The following is a 16,414-nucleotide window of genomic DNA, read 5'->3' on the forward strand; positions in this document are numbered from 1 at the left end:
ATGATTTTAGGCTCTTCTTTGTTTTTACTAGGTAGGAAAAAAAGATTCAGCAATATTGCAATTACATACATAAAGTTAAACATTTACCATGTTATCTAGAAGCATCAAAACTGTGTATGTCCATTTGAGTTTTTTTCAAGTATAGAACATAGAGCAAAACAGTGCAAGGTATAAATAAAGTGTACATTTTCCAATTCTAAAAAAAAAAAAATTCCGGTCTTACAATATAGCCCTAACAATGGAAAAATAATGGTTAAAAAGCATTAGTTTACATGAGACAGGACACCAATTAAACTCATGTGGTTTGAAAGCATGTGATCAGATGTTAAACCAGAAATGGTTTTAACTGAACAGTCTGCTATACTGCCATGCATTGCTCCATTTGAATTTTGTAAACAAAATGACACCCAAATCTGTAATTACAGGAATATAATCAAAGTCTACAGTAACAATTCTAATTGGGGCAATAGAAATTGGCATTCACGTTGTGACATGGCTGGACTAGCAGTTCTATTGTGCAGAATGTTCTCACCATTCAAATCATCTCTTGGACACACAGACTTAGCAGGAGATTAGTCAGCTCTTGATTGCTATACATAAATACACCTTATTTAAGCTGGTTTATGTGGAAATTGCTGTGAAATTCCAATTAAGTGCTCCTCTTTTCACATCTGACAGAAGTCAAGTACCAATCCATCTGAGTCTGCGACGGCGAACGTGCTGAACGTTCATAGGCAACCCACATTTAAAATAGCACAAAGAGCTCAAAATATATGTCACACTTTTAATATTTGTAAACAGCATAGTTTTTTTTTTCAACGCCTCGAGGAAAAGGCAAACTGAGGCTGATGAGAACAAGTGTGAGGCTGACAGATGTGTGAAAACCTTTAAGCCCTTAGCAACTGCTTTGAAGATGCTCTGGGGGAAAAAAAGGCAGGAAAAGGGCAATTTAATCCTCGATAAACATTTCAGATTCAATCACTGGAGGCTGGATGCTGTTATTTCACCATTTGTCACAGCAGGCTCCCTGGCTGGTCGCTGAAGTGATGGTGTTTGTAGAGTACTTGGCGTAGGCTGGCCCTGGACTGGTCATGAATTTAGCACATTCTCTCTCCACTCATTGACACTGGACTTCAAAGGGACAGGCATCTGGAATGTGACCGGATTCTTTCAAAAATGTTAAAAATGAGCAAGATAAGTCATCTTGATTATAAATCATCTTGATTTTCACATAACAACTGATTGTTAGACAGGAGGGTAGAGACCTGACCAGTTACTAGCTAAGAGCTGGAGTCTAGAAGATGGAGAAAAAAGCCAATGGCCTGAGGTCAGGTGGTCCAGCTTTACTGTGCTTTATAAGTAGGATGCTTCTGAGTCCATAGCACACCAACACACCTAACTTCCTGTTTCTATGGGGAACTTCCGTTAGTAACAAAATAAATTAAACTTTTTGAACCTAAACTGGAACCCACCTGCATCCAAACAGCCAAAGTTTAAACATTCACACACAAAACTCACACTCTTTTTTTTATTAATTAAATGTATTCATTTATTTTACATCTTGACTGAAATTTCCCTGCCCTCTTCTCCTCCACACTCTTTTATCAGATATTCTGCTCATTTGAAGAAACAAATTCACCACAGTGATCAATTACTTAACAATGTTCAGTTAAGCACTTACAGCTGATTTAATGATGAAATATCCTTTTAAAAGAAAACACTACTAAGCACATGGATTTGTCATTAAGTATCCCCCAGTCTAAGATAGCTATTAGCCCCACTACAGAAAAATAACCTTCAAACTTTTATTGTCTAGAACATTCCATTCTAATGGCTTTTTGCTATTTTCGTTCTTCTTTACTGACAGAGAATAACAATGCCCATCTAAACAGTGTGGAAGCAGTTCCTGCAAGATGTGTACTGACTGACTTAAGACCATGTCTCAGAGAAAGAGTACAAAAAGTCGCCAGTGAGATTTCCAAATAAATCTCAGGAACCATCACAATCGATGTGGATTGCACAGTACATTTGAGAAGAAGGGGGGAAAACTCACTTACTAAGCCAAAACGTAAAATCAACCAAACAAAAACGTGTAGAAAAAACATGATGGAGAATTAAATTTCCAACGTTTTTATGACAGCCTTCAAGTGCCAGGTTCTCAGGCACTTGGAATAAAAAGAAATCAAAACTGCGACTTGAAAATAGCACACAGTTGAAGAGACTGTCTAGACTAGAGTGGACCCAAAGGCAAAGCTTTAAAGGATGGCAAACCTCTGTCTGGGGCTGTCAGGCCTAAGGACCTACCCATTCTTTAACAAGGCCTCCTGTGTGCTGTCACACAGCCAATTTGAAGCAATCCATTCGTGTGATCCGGTGGCAAACTTCGCCGTCGGTCAGCGGGGAAGTAAGAAAGTCCATCCCTTACCTTTCTGGTCCTCTGGAAACAACAGAAGTGAGCAGTTTGGGTTTTTCCTCAAGTCTTTCACAGACAGAAAATAACAGTGTGTGAGGCTGGCTAATGAGAAGATATTCCCCGTGAAATAAATTCTACTTGCTTAATCCTGTCCTTTAAATGCATGCCCAAGATGAGCGGCATTCTATCAAGTGCTAAGCCCTGCACTGTCAGCTAGGACTATAACGACAAAAAGGGAAAATTCCTATCCCTTGAAAAACTTGATTTTTTTTTTATGAACTTACAGATTGGAGGTAAAACTTTTCCAGTACTCCAATTACTCTTGTTCTATCAAACCTGATGCATTCCCCAAGAAGATAAAAGTTAAGAATTTCATACTATTTCCCTAACCAATGGCCCTCAGCTATGAATATGCATTAGAATCATCTGGGATACGACTTTACACAAATACTGATGCCTGGGCCCCATAACTGGGTTAAGTCAGACTTGGTTTGTAAGAGGCCCCTTGTATGGTATTGGTTCAAAAACTCCACAAGTCATTATAATGTCTAGCCAGGATGACGTCACTGAAAAAAAACATAAAACAACACCTAGTAGATAGTAGTGCTCAATTGATGTTAGCCTTTCCCCTGTCCAGTTCACGTGTAAGTGGAGGGCAATACTAAGACAACATAGGAAAAGAAGCTGTATAGCCCAGACTTCCACTGCAATATTTAAGCAAGTAGCTAGATTGTGTTACACACCTGTAATCCCTGCATTCTGAAATATACAAATGAATAATATATATAAAATATAATATATAATACAATATATAATATAATATATAATATAGTACTCATTGAGTACTATGTATACATATATATGCAAATATACATATATAGTTAGTTATCTAGTTAATTAGGAAGGCCTGGCTAAGGGGGTCTTGAAGCATGAAAAACATCTTTGGACCTCCCATTGAAAAGCACTCAGATTAACAAAAAGCAAAAAAAGGCATTCTAGTTAGGAAAGGTCACATGTACAAAGGAATGGGTAGAGCAGGTTAAGGACACCAGTCTAGCTGCTGGGACAAGGTCAAAGGCGCAAATAGTACAAAATATAGCTAAGAACAGTTAGATGTACCTGCTGAGACGAAAGCCTTGATCCCAAAGCAAGTATTTTCATTCTAGCTCGAGTCAAAAGGGATGAATTTGTGTTTTCCAGACTAGCTTGGTAACAGGAAGAAAGCTACATTTGAAAATCTCACTGGACAGAGGGGGCTGGGCATTGCACGTGTCCAAATGTCCTGTCGGTGACACCACACTGTGGCAACAGGTACTAATAAGAATATATTTAGATACTTCCACCAACATCTTGATCCAAATCAACAAGTGGATTTGCCTGGCTTCTCCTCAAGGTAGCACACTAGGTCTTGGTGACCCTCATAGGAGTCCAGGGTCACTCTGCTGTGTCACCATGGTCCATTACGCAGCTCTAAGAAAGTGAGCTGAATTTGAGGGAACATCTTGTTTTTTATACTACCAAGTATACACTAGAGGGGAATACTATTAAGCAACGGCATCCACAGCTCCCAGAACGTCACTTCTGTGAAGTCTCCCTGAGCTCCCGCTATTTATCACTCATGATGGAATCCTACGCAGGTCTACTGCAGAAGCTGGCTCCAACAGGAATCATCCTGCCCCTCTTGGTGGGTTTTAAACGGCTACAGTGGTGTGATAGGCTCCCTACTACTAAGAAGTGGAGTCAATTTGTTCATCCGGAACATCAGGTGGTCTTGGCGACCTTCTCAATCATGCTGTTGGTAAGTCAGCATCTTAGAACTTCAAAGACCTGCCGTGTTTAGTTAGCGGCTCCAGAATGTCCAGAGCTCCCAAACCATGTGGGCTTTATTTTCAGAACTCTCTCCATTTAGAGCCCAGAAACCATACAATAAAAAGGTCAAGACATTAAAGAATCCAAAGATGGATGAAAAGCTCCAGCTGAGCACCCAGTCACCAGCCAATATCAACTGCCAGCCATGTGGGCGGCACCTTGGACATGAGGGCATGGAGCTTGGACATCCAACTACAACCTCAGGACATTCCCAGTGAGAAACTCTCAACTGAGCTCAGTCAGCCCACAGAAGGAAGGAAAATGAACAAACTTGTTTGTTTGCTTGTTTCTAATCTACAAAATGCCAACGTGGATTCTTATAGTATTTTACCCATAATAAACTAGAGGAAACACCTCTCACATCTTTTCCTGTCTCTTACCAGAGAACTTTTGAGGCACATGCTTGAACATTAAATGCTGATGCTAACCTCTGCTCTCATTTTGAAATGAGGCATCTTGAACCACTCTGGACTACACAATTAGTTAACACAAAGCACTTAAATCTAGACCTTAAAATCATGGGTTGTTGCTTAGGGCTCAGATAATGTATACAATACACTAAAATATCCTGAACTTGCCATTTATGCTTTGGATGAAGGACTGGCAAACTTTCATGGACCTGAAAGTAAACATTCTAGGCTTTGTGAGTCATGCAGTATCTACAACAACCATTGAGTTTCTATTTATAATGCAAAGCACCTATAGAAAATACATAAACACAGAGTGCAATCATGCCCCTCCTTTCAAGGATTGGAGGGTTTTGTGGATTTCAGACTCAGTGTACCTACAGAGTTGTTGGATGTGCCTAGGTCTATTAGGAACCTGCCCGAAGTAATGGCTTTCTTCTCTTACTGAGGTACAAAAGCTTTGTCAAAAAGGAACTTATGCCACTGCATATTTTAATTTAAAAAGTATTCAAGACTTAAAGTGTTAAAAAAACAAACAAACAAGAAATTTGGAAACTTCAGTAGGATTTGTAAAAACATATCACACATTCTACTTCCAATGGTCACTTAGAATTAACAACATTAAGGATGCCAAGATACTTGCTCACGAAACAGAAAACCAAAGTCCTGCCCTCTCAGGGATATTTATTGAAAGAAAGTTATTAAATATTTAGCAATATACACAAAAAGGCTCAAGCTTCTTGGCTTCTTTTCTTTCTTCCTTTTTTCCTTTCCTTCTCCTAGACGCTGTAGTTCTGAAACAAGGGTCTAAAGACTTATAGCAGCTTTTTGATCTTTGACTTCAGAGAGAATTTTAGGGCCTAAAGTTTACTGTTCACATAACTCACAAAAATATGCCCCTGATCTATCCATAACTAATAGCCGGTTAACAAAATGAATAATACTATTAAAAAGGAAATGAGTTATGGTAACTTTATATAAAGTGATGAATCACTCAGCATTGCCAAGTTAAGTACTGACTGGAGGCTACAAGGAATGAAAGGTGGAGATTTCATTAAACATGGAAACATGAGTGGAAGTAAAATAAAGTACATTGAAATAAAATATACAAGAGTCCAGCAAGCATGTTCCATGCTAAGGCAGAAATCCAATTTCTTACTCAGAGTGCATAAAACAGAAGAATGATCTAACGAAGTTTTAAATGAAGGCTCTAACAAGCATTCTTAGATAAGAATCATATTGTTTCAGTTTACCATTTCCCTTTTTACTCCTGGCAAATGCCAGGTGCATTTGAATGAAAACCTATTCACACCGACTTAAAATTTGTGTATCTCATTGTGTGTAGAAATGGGTGTGGGGAAGTGTGAGTCAGAGAAAACTCTGAAGAGTAGTGAATCAGATTTTTTAAAAGATGGCGTGGGGATGAAGATGAAGAAGAGTTCCCTATTATCCCAGGCGTGATGGTGAATGACTATAACCTCCGCACTTAGGAGGCTGAGGCAGGAGGAGCAGGAGTTCAAAGATAGATGTCGGGACAAAACAGAAAAGTTCTAGATAAAATAGAAAAGGTGCCAAGCCAGAATGGGCTATGCTGTGAGATCCAGTTTCAAAAATCAAAAGTAAGATGGATTCTGAAGTTACAGGCAATGTCAACAATGCAAATTTGGTAGCTATGGTGGTCTGAATGTAGTTGGCCCCCATGATCTCACAGGGAGTGGCACTATTAGGAGGTGTGGCTTTGTTGAAGGTGGTATGGCCTTGTTGGAGGAAGTGTATCACTGTGGGGGTGAGCTTTGAGGTTTCCTATGCTCAGGATACCACCCAGTGTCTCAGCTGACTTCCTGTTGCCTACAAGATCTAGAACTCTCAGCTATTCCTCCAGCACCAAGTCTGCCTGCATGCCGTCAAGCTCTCTGCCATGATGATAATGTAAGCAAGGCCCCTCAATGAAATGTTTTATTTATAAGAGTTGCCATGGTCATGGTGTCTCTTCACAGCGATAGAAATCGTAACTAAGACAGTAGTCAAAAGGTGGATAGCAGAATAAAATAATACTCTCTTTAAAAGAGGGGCATATTTATTTAAACATTTTAAGAAAAATTTCCCTTGTGTACAGGCTTTTACAACCAAAAAATCAGAAAGAAATTTAGAACACAATTACTAAACAGAAATTAGGCACAGACAGTAGTCCTTTACCGACATTTTTACTTGGCTAAGTACAAACAACTTGTAGTAAACAGAGACTTTTTCTGGTGAGCACGAGAAGCCAAAGGGGGCAGCACAGGAGGAGGAAGACACAAATAGATACTGAAGGCAGGGATACAGCGCTTGCCCAGCACATGCAGGGCCCTGGTAAAACCCAGCCCTGAGGGAAAGACAAAAGTTACCTTTGACCATTGCAAATTGCCTAGCCCATGTGGCCTCCTTATCTGGCAGAGCCACGAACCTTCTGAATACTGTTTAAAATCTATGTAATATTCATAAAGTTCTGGGCATTCAAGCCATGGTACCTCTTAACCCCTGAAATCACTGAAGTAGGAACTACATGGAAAGTAGAACTAAAGCCTGTCTGCTGCATTTATTCCTGCTGCATTAGGAAATAGTAATGGCTATCAATACAAGCATCCATTAAGATTCACTTGTCGGAGTAAAGTCGTGCATGTTCACTGATGGGAGGTGCGTAGGTGCTGAGGTTGGAGGCAACTCAAATGTACACGGACCGTTTCCAAGTCAGATGCTAGTTTGTAAATAGTGTGGTTTGTTTCCATCACCGTTAAAGTAAAGGACCTGTTAGTACTACTCATGATAAGGACTGCTTCTTGAACCTAAAGGTGTTGATTAACTTGGAGACTATGCAACAAAATTTGCTCAGAATTTTTCATGGGCTGTGTAAGTCATGCATGTATATGTTAACTACAAAGACATGCTAATCAGGTTATAAAATATGCAGGAATACTAAGAATATAGTTCTGCTATTCCCAGCAGAAGATGGCAGAGGCAATGGCCAGAGCAAGGGACTGCTTCAATGGGGTCATCAGTCCCGTTGTTGCCCTGGTTCTGCTCAGCATCATTAACATTCCAGGGTCCAAGGTTTCAATTTGCCAAAAACAAAGCTAGAGTACAGTTTATCAATAAAGTCTTCTGAACCATGCTTTGCCAAATGCCTAAAATAGTTTTACAGTCACGGTGTTGGTGTGTCTCAATGAAGGGAGAATAAAATGCCATTCTGAATGCATGACACAAATACAAGTAAGTTCGACAGAGTCAAGAATTAGTAGGCCAATGATTTTCTGGATGACAGATGGGTGAAATAGTCAGAAAATATGTTAAATGTTGACAGTAAAAAGCAACCCCAGATGAGTTACAGCAAAAAAAAAAAAGGCACCAATTTTGCTTTTCTGGGCTATGCAATAGAACATCCATGTTAAGACAACTTAAAGAATGTTTAACTTACTTACCCAAAATAAACATTTGCTTTCTAATCCTTTTAAATGCACACAAGTGGATTTAATAAACAGTAAGCTACTTTTGTATCAAATACTTTCTTAACATTTTAAACAAATGTCATTAAAATGCAAAGTTACCTGTTACATTCAATTTGAAGAGAACTGATGACCCAACCATCAACAGGGAAATTCACAGGACAGTCTCATAACTAAGAAAAATTCGTATTTTTTTTCTTTCGTAAATTTCAAGATCCCCCTTTTAAGTATAAAAAGACAAAAATATTCTAAAATACACATTATTTTCCAAATGATGAGGATAACGAGCTTTGGGGATATTGCCTTTAATATTTAGAATTTCACTTGCAAAGCCTCCTGAGTCCCACTAATAAGCTATAATGGGTCAGAGATATCTTTCTTTCAGGTGAAAAGCAAAGGTGACTCCTCATTACTGCTGTCAGTAAATGCGTCTGTCTCCCTCGAGCCTTCAAAGATGCTCTTTTGGTGCAGACAGCTTATTGCTTGGAGTCTCTTCCCCCAGAGTGTTCCAACTTGCTGGTTCTTGGGGACTGAGCAACAGAAGCTCTGCTCTCACCCCTGACTAAGCAGCTGGAGCCCTTTCGCATCTGCAGAATCTTTCCTGATTTATTCCCTGGGTTGAACTCTATGAGGTCTCCTTAGAATCAACACAAGACTAACCCAAGGCAGTGGACTGAAGATTGGGGACATTTTTTTTTCTCTTTCTGGAGTTTATACACGTTTAAAGTGGCACTTAGGACAAAGCCAAAATTAGCAAGTGAAATAATTTTATCATAGAAAACAATCGCCATGCCAACAGCTACCTTCTGGCCTCCTATGAGGATTAAAGAAGCTAAGCATTGTGAAAATGATTGGACCCTGAGAGCAGGGACTGCCACTCCACAAGGGCAGAAATAGCCACTGCTTACTCAGTGGCTGTGCCAATCGCCTAGAACAGAGCCAGACACGTGATGGACCCCAAGCTTTGCTGAATGGATGAGTTATATGGTGTAGTTAATAGTTACATAACCAAAATAACGAAGGGAAAATACAAACAGTGAAACAGATCATCGATTTTAGATAGGGTGATCTATATAAAGCAACTGTGGTCATTTCTGACCAGTTCATTGAGAGCAGTCAACAAATTAAGGTCGACAAAAATAAGTGTAGTCAATGTGTTAAAATTATTTAAATCACATTTTATGATTCTTCTCCCAGGTCAATAAAGAAAGACTCAGAACTTATGCAAAAGGGTTTCAGATGTGAGTCGATGGTAACATGCTTGCTTACCATGCATAAGGCCCCAATTCAATCACCACTAACCAAAACCAAAACAAACTAATACCTCACTGGTTATTTCCTAAAGAGATCAATTGTTATCTTTGGGGGAGGGGGGAAACAGTTCTTCCAAGAACGCTACAGAATGTCAGTCACAGGCTGCCGATGTACCTTAGTACAGCATTTGCTTGCACAGCATGTATGAGACTGTGAGGTCAGCCTACCGGTTGTGGGAGTGACATCGGCCACTCCCCCTCACCTGATCCCCAGATGATCCTTAAAACCACTGTCACTTTATAGCTTCACAAGTGCTAGATGAAGGAGTTCCCGCCTTTACTAAGAGAGGGCAGCATCATTTAAAACGAAGGCAGTGTTCAGAAAACTGCATTCTCTCCTAAATTCTACACATAAATGAGTGTAGACCCAGTTTTAAGCAGCATATTTTTGGTCACGGATTTACAGGGGTTTTCTCTCCCTCTCTTTACTTTTCTAGCTTGAAAATGTAGATGCTTCCTTCACAAAAATGCATTTTGAAACAAAGGGTTGCTTGTTCATATTAAAATTAACCTAGGGGAAAAAATGGACTCCTCAATGAGGATTGAAGTAATCATTTGGTAAAACGTAAACTATAGTAGAATATTTCAAATTATGCTCTCTTAATTACTTTTTTAAAAAACTCACCTTTTTTTTTGCATTTGGACATTTGAGTAAGTATACCAAAATGAATATGTTCTTGTAAAATAAATAATGTTGGAAACCCCTTCTCCATTAATCACAGTATTTGGAGTGAAATGGGTTTGTGTACAAAATTATTTTGTGGGTTACTGAGCTACCCATGCTAATTTGCACTTAGTTTAACCACTGAGAAGTCAACAAAGGTTACAGCTACGTGATTTTGCACGCCTGAAACTCAGTCACCAGCCATTTCAGAACTCTTTAAAAATAACTTCCATGAACACAATTCTAAACGTGCAAATCACCAAATCATCTTGAAAAAAAAATGTTACTTGTGTGACATTATTTACTTATTTTTGGACACATGAACCTGTCTCTCACATTCCTAATCTGTAATATTTCAAAAATAGCTGCGTTCACGTCTCCTAGCACACAAATGTTCCCAAGGCTCATAGACCCTCCCTTAAGTTGAGCTTGCTCCTCTCCCAGGGCGCAAGCGGCTTTCCCAGCACTTAGGTTCTACACTCCGTGGACGAGACCGGTGTTAATAATTTCATTTGTTCCGTTCTGTTAGTGGCCATTTCAAGTGAAAGACCAGGACAGGTTCTAAACACGCTAAATTCTATAAAGCCATTAGCAATAAATTTGATCTGGCAGTTTGCTGGGACAATAGAAACTGTTGAAAGGCGTGTTAGTCACTCCGGACGAACCCACCGGAATTAAAAGAATGAGTTAAGATCATCTAAGGATGCAGTAAATAATAATAATAATAATAATCATCATCATCATCATCATCATCATCATCATCATCATCCAGTTGGATCGCAGTTTTCCAGTCCCTTGGAGACTTTGTTAAGGTCTGGCTTCAGCTTTATGTACCTCGTATTTAACTCAGCTGCCGGCAGCCTTCCATCCAATCCCACTAGTTAGGTTTTATTCGGTAAAAATAAAAATAAATACATACTTATATATAATTAATATAAATAAAATATATTCAAATATAAAAATTATCAATAAACTCAAAGTGCCCTTCTTTCAGTAAATTCCTATTTATAGGTGAACTTCCTACTTGAGCTGCCTTTCAACCATTTATCAGCTAGCTCAGAATGATGCACGCCTCGGCATTGATCTTTCCACCTCAAGAGATCCAAACTGTGAAAGTGAACAGAAGTCCAAAGTTCGTGCAACTCTTTTCAAACCATCGACCCCCAGCAAGGCAAGCGGCAAGATTTCCTGTCCCTAAGCCCCGCCGCACCGCACCGTTCTGCCAACAACTTTTCGGAGATGCAGTGCTGACCTTGGGGACCAGAGCCAGGCAGCTAGAAATGCCAAACCCGGAGTATCCCCGCTGAGATCAAACTGCCCTGGTAGCCCAGCCACCTGTTGAAGAAGGAGGTTTGGAATGACAAGGGCTGGATGGGGTGGAGAGAAAAGATACCAGAACTGGTGTCCCCTTCCTAACTCCACAAGTGGCATCTGCACCCCCAGCTCAGCCCGCTGCAGCGGGCCACCCGGGTAGCACTCATCCGGAGCTGGGCGAGGCTCACCAACCAAGATTGGGCTTTTGGCTCAGGGTCCAGCGGCAGGGCTCACCTGGGGCTGAGGTTCCCATAGAGCTGAGGCTCCCCTGGAACCAAGGCTCCCCCTTCCCCGGGCTAAGGATCCCTTGGACTGAGGCTCCCCTAGACTGAAGTTCCTCTGGGCCGAGGCTTCCCTGGGCTGAAGTTTCCCTGGGCTCAGGCTCCTCTGGATTGAGGCTCCTGTGGGTCGAGGCTCCCCTTGGCTGAGGTCCCCCTGGGGTCTAGGCTCGCCTAGGTCAAGGTTCCCTTGGGACCAGGGCTCCCCAGGGCTAATGCTCTCCTGGACTGAGGCTTGCTCGCCTGGGTCGAGGCTCCCCAGGGCTGAGATACCCCTGGACTGAGGCTCTCCTGGGCTCTGCCTTGACCAAAGCTCACCTGGAGTTGAGGGTTGGAAGGCACTGTCTCGGTCCCCTGGAACCCGGCCGGGCATCTGGAAGGCCCAGCGTGCACCGTAGGGCCCGGCTGGGCACAGCTTGAGCGGCACTGGGCTGGCAGGCAGCGGTCGCAGCTGGGGACACTCGGGACCCGGCGCGGGGCGCGGGGGCGGGGGTGCGTGCGTGGGTCCGGCCCCTGCGCGCAGCAAGTTCTCAATCAGGAAACTCTTGCCCAGGCTGCCGAAGCCCGGCGCTGGGAGGCCGAGGAGTGCCGAGGACGCCACCACATCCCAGTAGGCTCCGGCCTGGGCTGCCACGGCGCTGGGCAGCATGGTGCGCGCCCGCTGCCCGGGAGCCGCGGGGAGCGAGTGCGCGGGGACTGGGACTGGGAAGGGATCGGGAAGGCGAGGTGCGTCCCTGGCCCTCGGCGGCGCCTCTGGCAGAGTCCCGGAGCAGTCTGCAGATCAGGACAGGGTTTTCACACCACCACGGAAGGTGTGTCCGGCCCATCCATTCATGTCATCCTGCCCACAAAGTGACAGATGCGGCCAACAATGGGGGCAATGAGAGTCCGGGCTCCAGCGAGGGGAGGGGACTCTTGCTGAGGAGGTGGGCGTGGAGGGGACGGGAAAGGGGCGCTGCCACTCTGCCTGCCAAGCCTTGACCCTGGTACTGGAGCCCTGGGCTCTCTGGTATTGGTTATCATGAACTTCTAGGGGGTACGAACTGGGTCGCTGAAGCGCGGTTGTCATCAGGGAGAGTGGAAAATGTTGACATTTGGGTGTCTCTGTTATAAGGAGAAAGGAAATAGCTTTTCTTGGATATTTTGCAAAATTCGTTTCCAATGATTTCATGTCAGGCTCTCTTTTTTAGTAAGATACGTTTTAAGGATTCTGGAGAGAGGTGGCTACACTTACAGTCTAGAAGAGATGATGTAATCAGTTTTGATTCAAAGCAGAGCCTGGGGCTGAAGAGATGGTTTTCAATGCTGACTGCTCCAACAGAGGTCCTGAGTTCAGTTCTCAGCGTTCCATGTAACTCCAGCTCCAGGGCATTGGATGCTCTCTTAGGGCCTCCACCAGCCCCTACACACAAGGGCACATATGCACAAAAGGACATCTAAATAAAGTATTTAAAAAAAAAAAAAGATCTTATTCTGTAACCATTGCCGGGGGATACTTCTCTAAAGAGAGAGATAGAGACAAAAATACTACATTATTTAGAATTACACTGCTTTTTTTTTTTTTTTTGCCTGAAAACTCAAGTATTTTTAGTTAACTGTTTGTGGAGACTGGACCAGATGGAGTGTGTGTGTGTGTGTGTGTGTGTGTGTGTGTGTGTGTGAGAGAGAGAGAGAGAGAGAGAGAGAGAGAGAGAGAGAGAGAGAGAGAGAGAGATTTTAACTACAAGACTTCAAAAGCCTCTGACTTTGGAAACTGTCAATGGAGTGTTAAAACTGTGACTCCAATTAACACTTACTCTCTTTCCCTAATTTAGATGCATTTATTTAGGATAAGACTTTATTAGAGTTTCTGCAGAGTTTGCACTCACGTGTCTGGTTTTATTTCTTGCCCTAAAAATAATTTGGGCTTGGTTTCAATTTACTTAAAAGCCCGCCTTGAGTTGCCAGGTTAGGAAGTTAATTTTCCTTTTAAGATTTCATGTCTTGGGAGCTGTCAAGATGGTTTGATGGGTAAAAAGGCACTTGCCATCAAGAATGATAACCTAAGTTTGATCTCCAGAATCCACATGGTGGGAGAGAACTGACTTCCAAACATTGTCCTCCGAGTTCTACAGAACTGTCATGGAATACACACACACACACACACACACACACACACACACACACACACCACAAGCACTCGTTTCTTGCTGTTGTTTCATCTTTTGGTGAGTTGGTTACTTTATGCTTTACTGACACCAAATATGAACAATACTTTCTAAAAATCCCTCCTCAAAGATCCCCCTCAATAGCCAAATTCATAAAGCTGTCATTGCTTTCTAATATAGTAGACAGTTTTATCACAGTGGTCATGGGAGCAAAATTATGTGCAAGGCTGAGGTAGATCACCAGTATAATTCACTTATTGATTTTATTTATTTATTTATTTATTTTTTGGTTTTTCGAGACAGGGTTTCTCTGTGTAGCTTTGCGCCTTTCCTGGAACTCACTCTGTAGTCCAGGCTGGCCTCGAACTCACAGAGATCCTCCTGCCTCTGCCTCCCGAGTGCTGGGATTAAAGGCGTGCGCCACCACTGCCCGGCCACTTATTGATTTTAGTTAACAGGCCTTCACTGAACATTTAATATGTTTTGAACATGGTGGTGGTCCTAGGAATATGTAGAAAAGCTCTAGTCCTCGCCCCATAGGAGCTCTCAGCAAAGCAATGTACGAGGAAGGACTTCACTGAGGGAATATGAGAGCTAGAACCTTCTGTAAGTCTCCCCAGAACTGAGTCTCCAAAGACTACAGTAGTATTTGAAAGGGAACATATGGAGTTGTGACTATTGAGATGAGGGATGGAATAGAAATTAGATGGTCACTGCCGTCCCTTCACGGTCTCTTCCATCTCCTCTTGGTATTTGCAGGCAAGCTTGGTAGCCAACACTTTACCCATGTTAGCTCATTTACATCTTCACACTACCACGGGGTTGGTGCTGCTGTTTATCCCAGTGTTGCTGATGTAGCACAGAGACATAATTATCCTGGGGCTAAGCTAAATCCCAAGTGACGATTCCACAGCTTCACTCTCAACCATTGAGTTGGATCACCTCCCTCTTCAGGAACCTAGGCACCACACTGAGTTGTCACCTGACCATTTCTTTGTGCAGGTGAGGATGAGAAGCAGGCCTTCCTTTTCCTTTCGTGGATAATAACAAGGAAGATCTGAGTCCAGACTGACGGTTGCATCAGCCAACATACCACTGTTGGAGAAATCTAGATACAAAATGACAAGGAATGTCATAAAACTGGTGACGAGAACAAAGAAATAGAAGGGACCAATGGTGCAAACGTTCAGTCTATGACCGGATGATGACAGAGCTCTGACGCAGGGCCAGTTGCCCACTCCCCAAAGGACATTTGGTAGTTTCTGGAGATTTGGGGGACTTCCAGAACTGTCTACTGGCATAAAGAGGTGAGGGATTCTGCTAAGCCTCCTACAACATTCAACCTAACTCCCACAGCAAAGAGTGGTCTGCTCTGACACCCGCCAGTGCCACAGCCAAGAAAGCCTGATTATGGAGGACAAAGAGATCGACAAGGTTGCTTCTGCTTCTTGTGTTTGAGGGTTCAGAAACAACTCTCTTGGGAGCATGGGGATTTGTAGGATGGGGATCGGGTTTTAGATGGGGGAGGTGATCAAAAATGTGGAGAGAGGGCTCTGGTGTTTGTGAGGACTTCTGGGGTGAATACAGGGTGAGAAGAGAAATGTATACAGAAGAAAATATGGGGGAATGCCAACATTTAAAGAGACAGAAAACCAAACAGCAGCTGTGAGCAAGCCTGAAAAGCAGCAAGGACTTGAAGACAGAAATTGCTATAGTAGAAACAATGAGGCCACGAGAACTCTGTCTTTTTGTTTGTTGGTTGGTTGGTTTTGTTTTGTTTTGTTTTCGAGACAGGGTTTCTCTGTATAGCTTTGCACCTTTCCTGGAACTCACTCTGTAGCCCAGGCTGCCCTCCAACTCACAGAGATCCGCCTGGCTCTGCCTCCCACGTGCTGGGATTAAAGGCGTGCACCACCACTGCCCAGCTAGAACTCTGTCTTTATGAATACATGAGTACTTATTATGGAAAGACTAGAGGCTTCACGTTCTCTCTATATATCCCTCACCCTCTCTTTGCCTTTGCCTTTCTGCCTCCGTAACCTCCAGCACTCTGAGAACTATGTCTTTTCTTTACAAATTACCCAGTGTGTTGTACTGTTGTAAAGTCTAATGGACTAAGACAGAAATGAAGAGACAATGATGTCACTGAAGATGTTTCAACAAAGAAGGATGGGAGGCCTTGGCAAAGAAGGACTGTATGCTTAATACTTTCCTTTATCAAAAACTCAGCCAGAAAACAATGCGTCTATCTCCCTTGCAGGCTGGGTCATGGCTGATGAAAGCCAGGTGGAAATGATTCATTTTCCTGCCCTCTTGTCCTTGTATAACAATCCACATGCTCTTTACTCACTTTTGGATGTAGAGGTCCAGCTGAGGACCACGAGTCCCTAGGGAATGGTGATGCCAAAGGTGGAATTAGCCTGAGACCCTCCATGTCCACCGAAGACCAATGAACAACTGTACCTGTGGGTCAGGACCGTTGTGAAGAATGACTGAGAGTACCACTGTCAAGACTTAGTGATCACTT

General features: G+C 42.5%; 1 protein-coding gene across 2 annotated transcripts in view; it reads right to left on the reverse strand.

Moving 5' to 3' along the window:
* The window catches only part of Dbx2 (developing brain homeobox 2), a 33,676-nt gene extending 21,035 nt beyond the window's left edge, over positions 1–12,641 (reverse strand). Inside the window, exon 1 of one of the 2 annotated variants that reach the window (XM_052748762.1) lies at positions 12,059–12,641. In XM_052748762.1, coding sequence (XP_052604722.1) covers positions 12,059–12,389 — 331 coding nt within the window. In that variant the 5' untranslated portion in view covers positions 12,390–12,641. The remainder of the gene's footprint in view (positions 1–12,058) is intronic. The other variant, XM_052748761.1, reaches the window with a different exon arrangement.
* Positions 12,642–16,414: the final 3,773 nt, after the last annotated feature.

This window comes from Peromyscus californicus, unplaced genomic scaffold, assembly GCF_007827085.1.
Source record: "Peromyscus californicus insignis strain IS unplaced genomic scaffold, ASM782708v3 Scaffold_20__1_contigs__length_68692818, whole genome shotgun sequence".
Classification (NCBI taxonomy): Eukaryota; Metazoa; Chordata; class Mammalia; order Rodentia; family Cricetidae; genus Peromyscus; species Peromyscus californicus.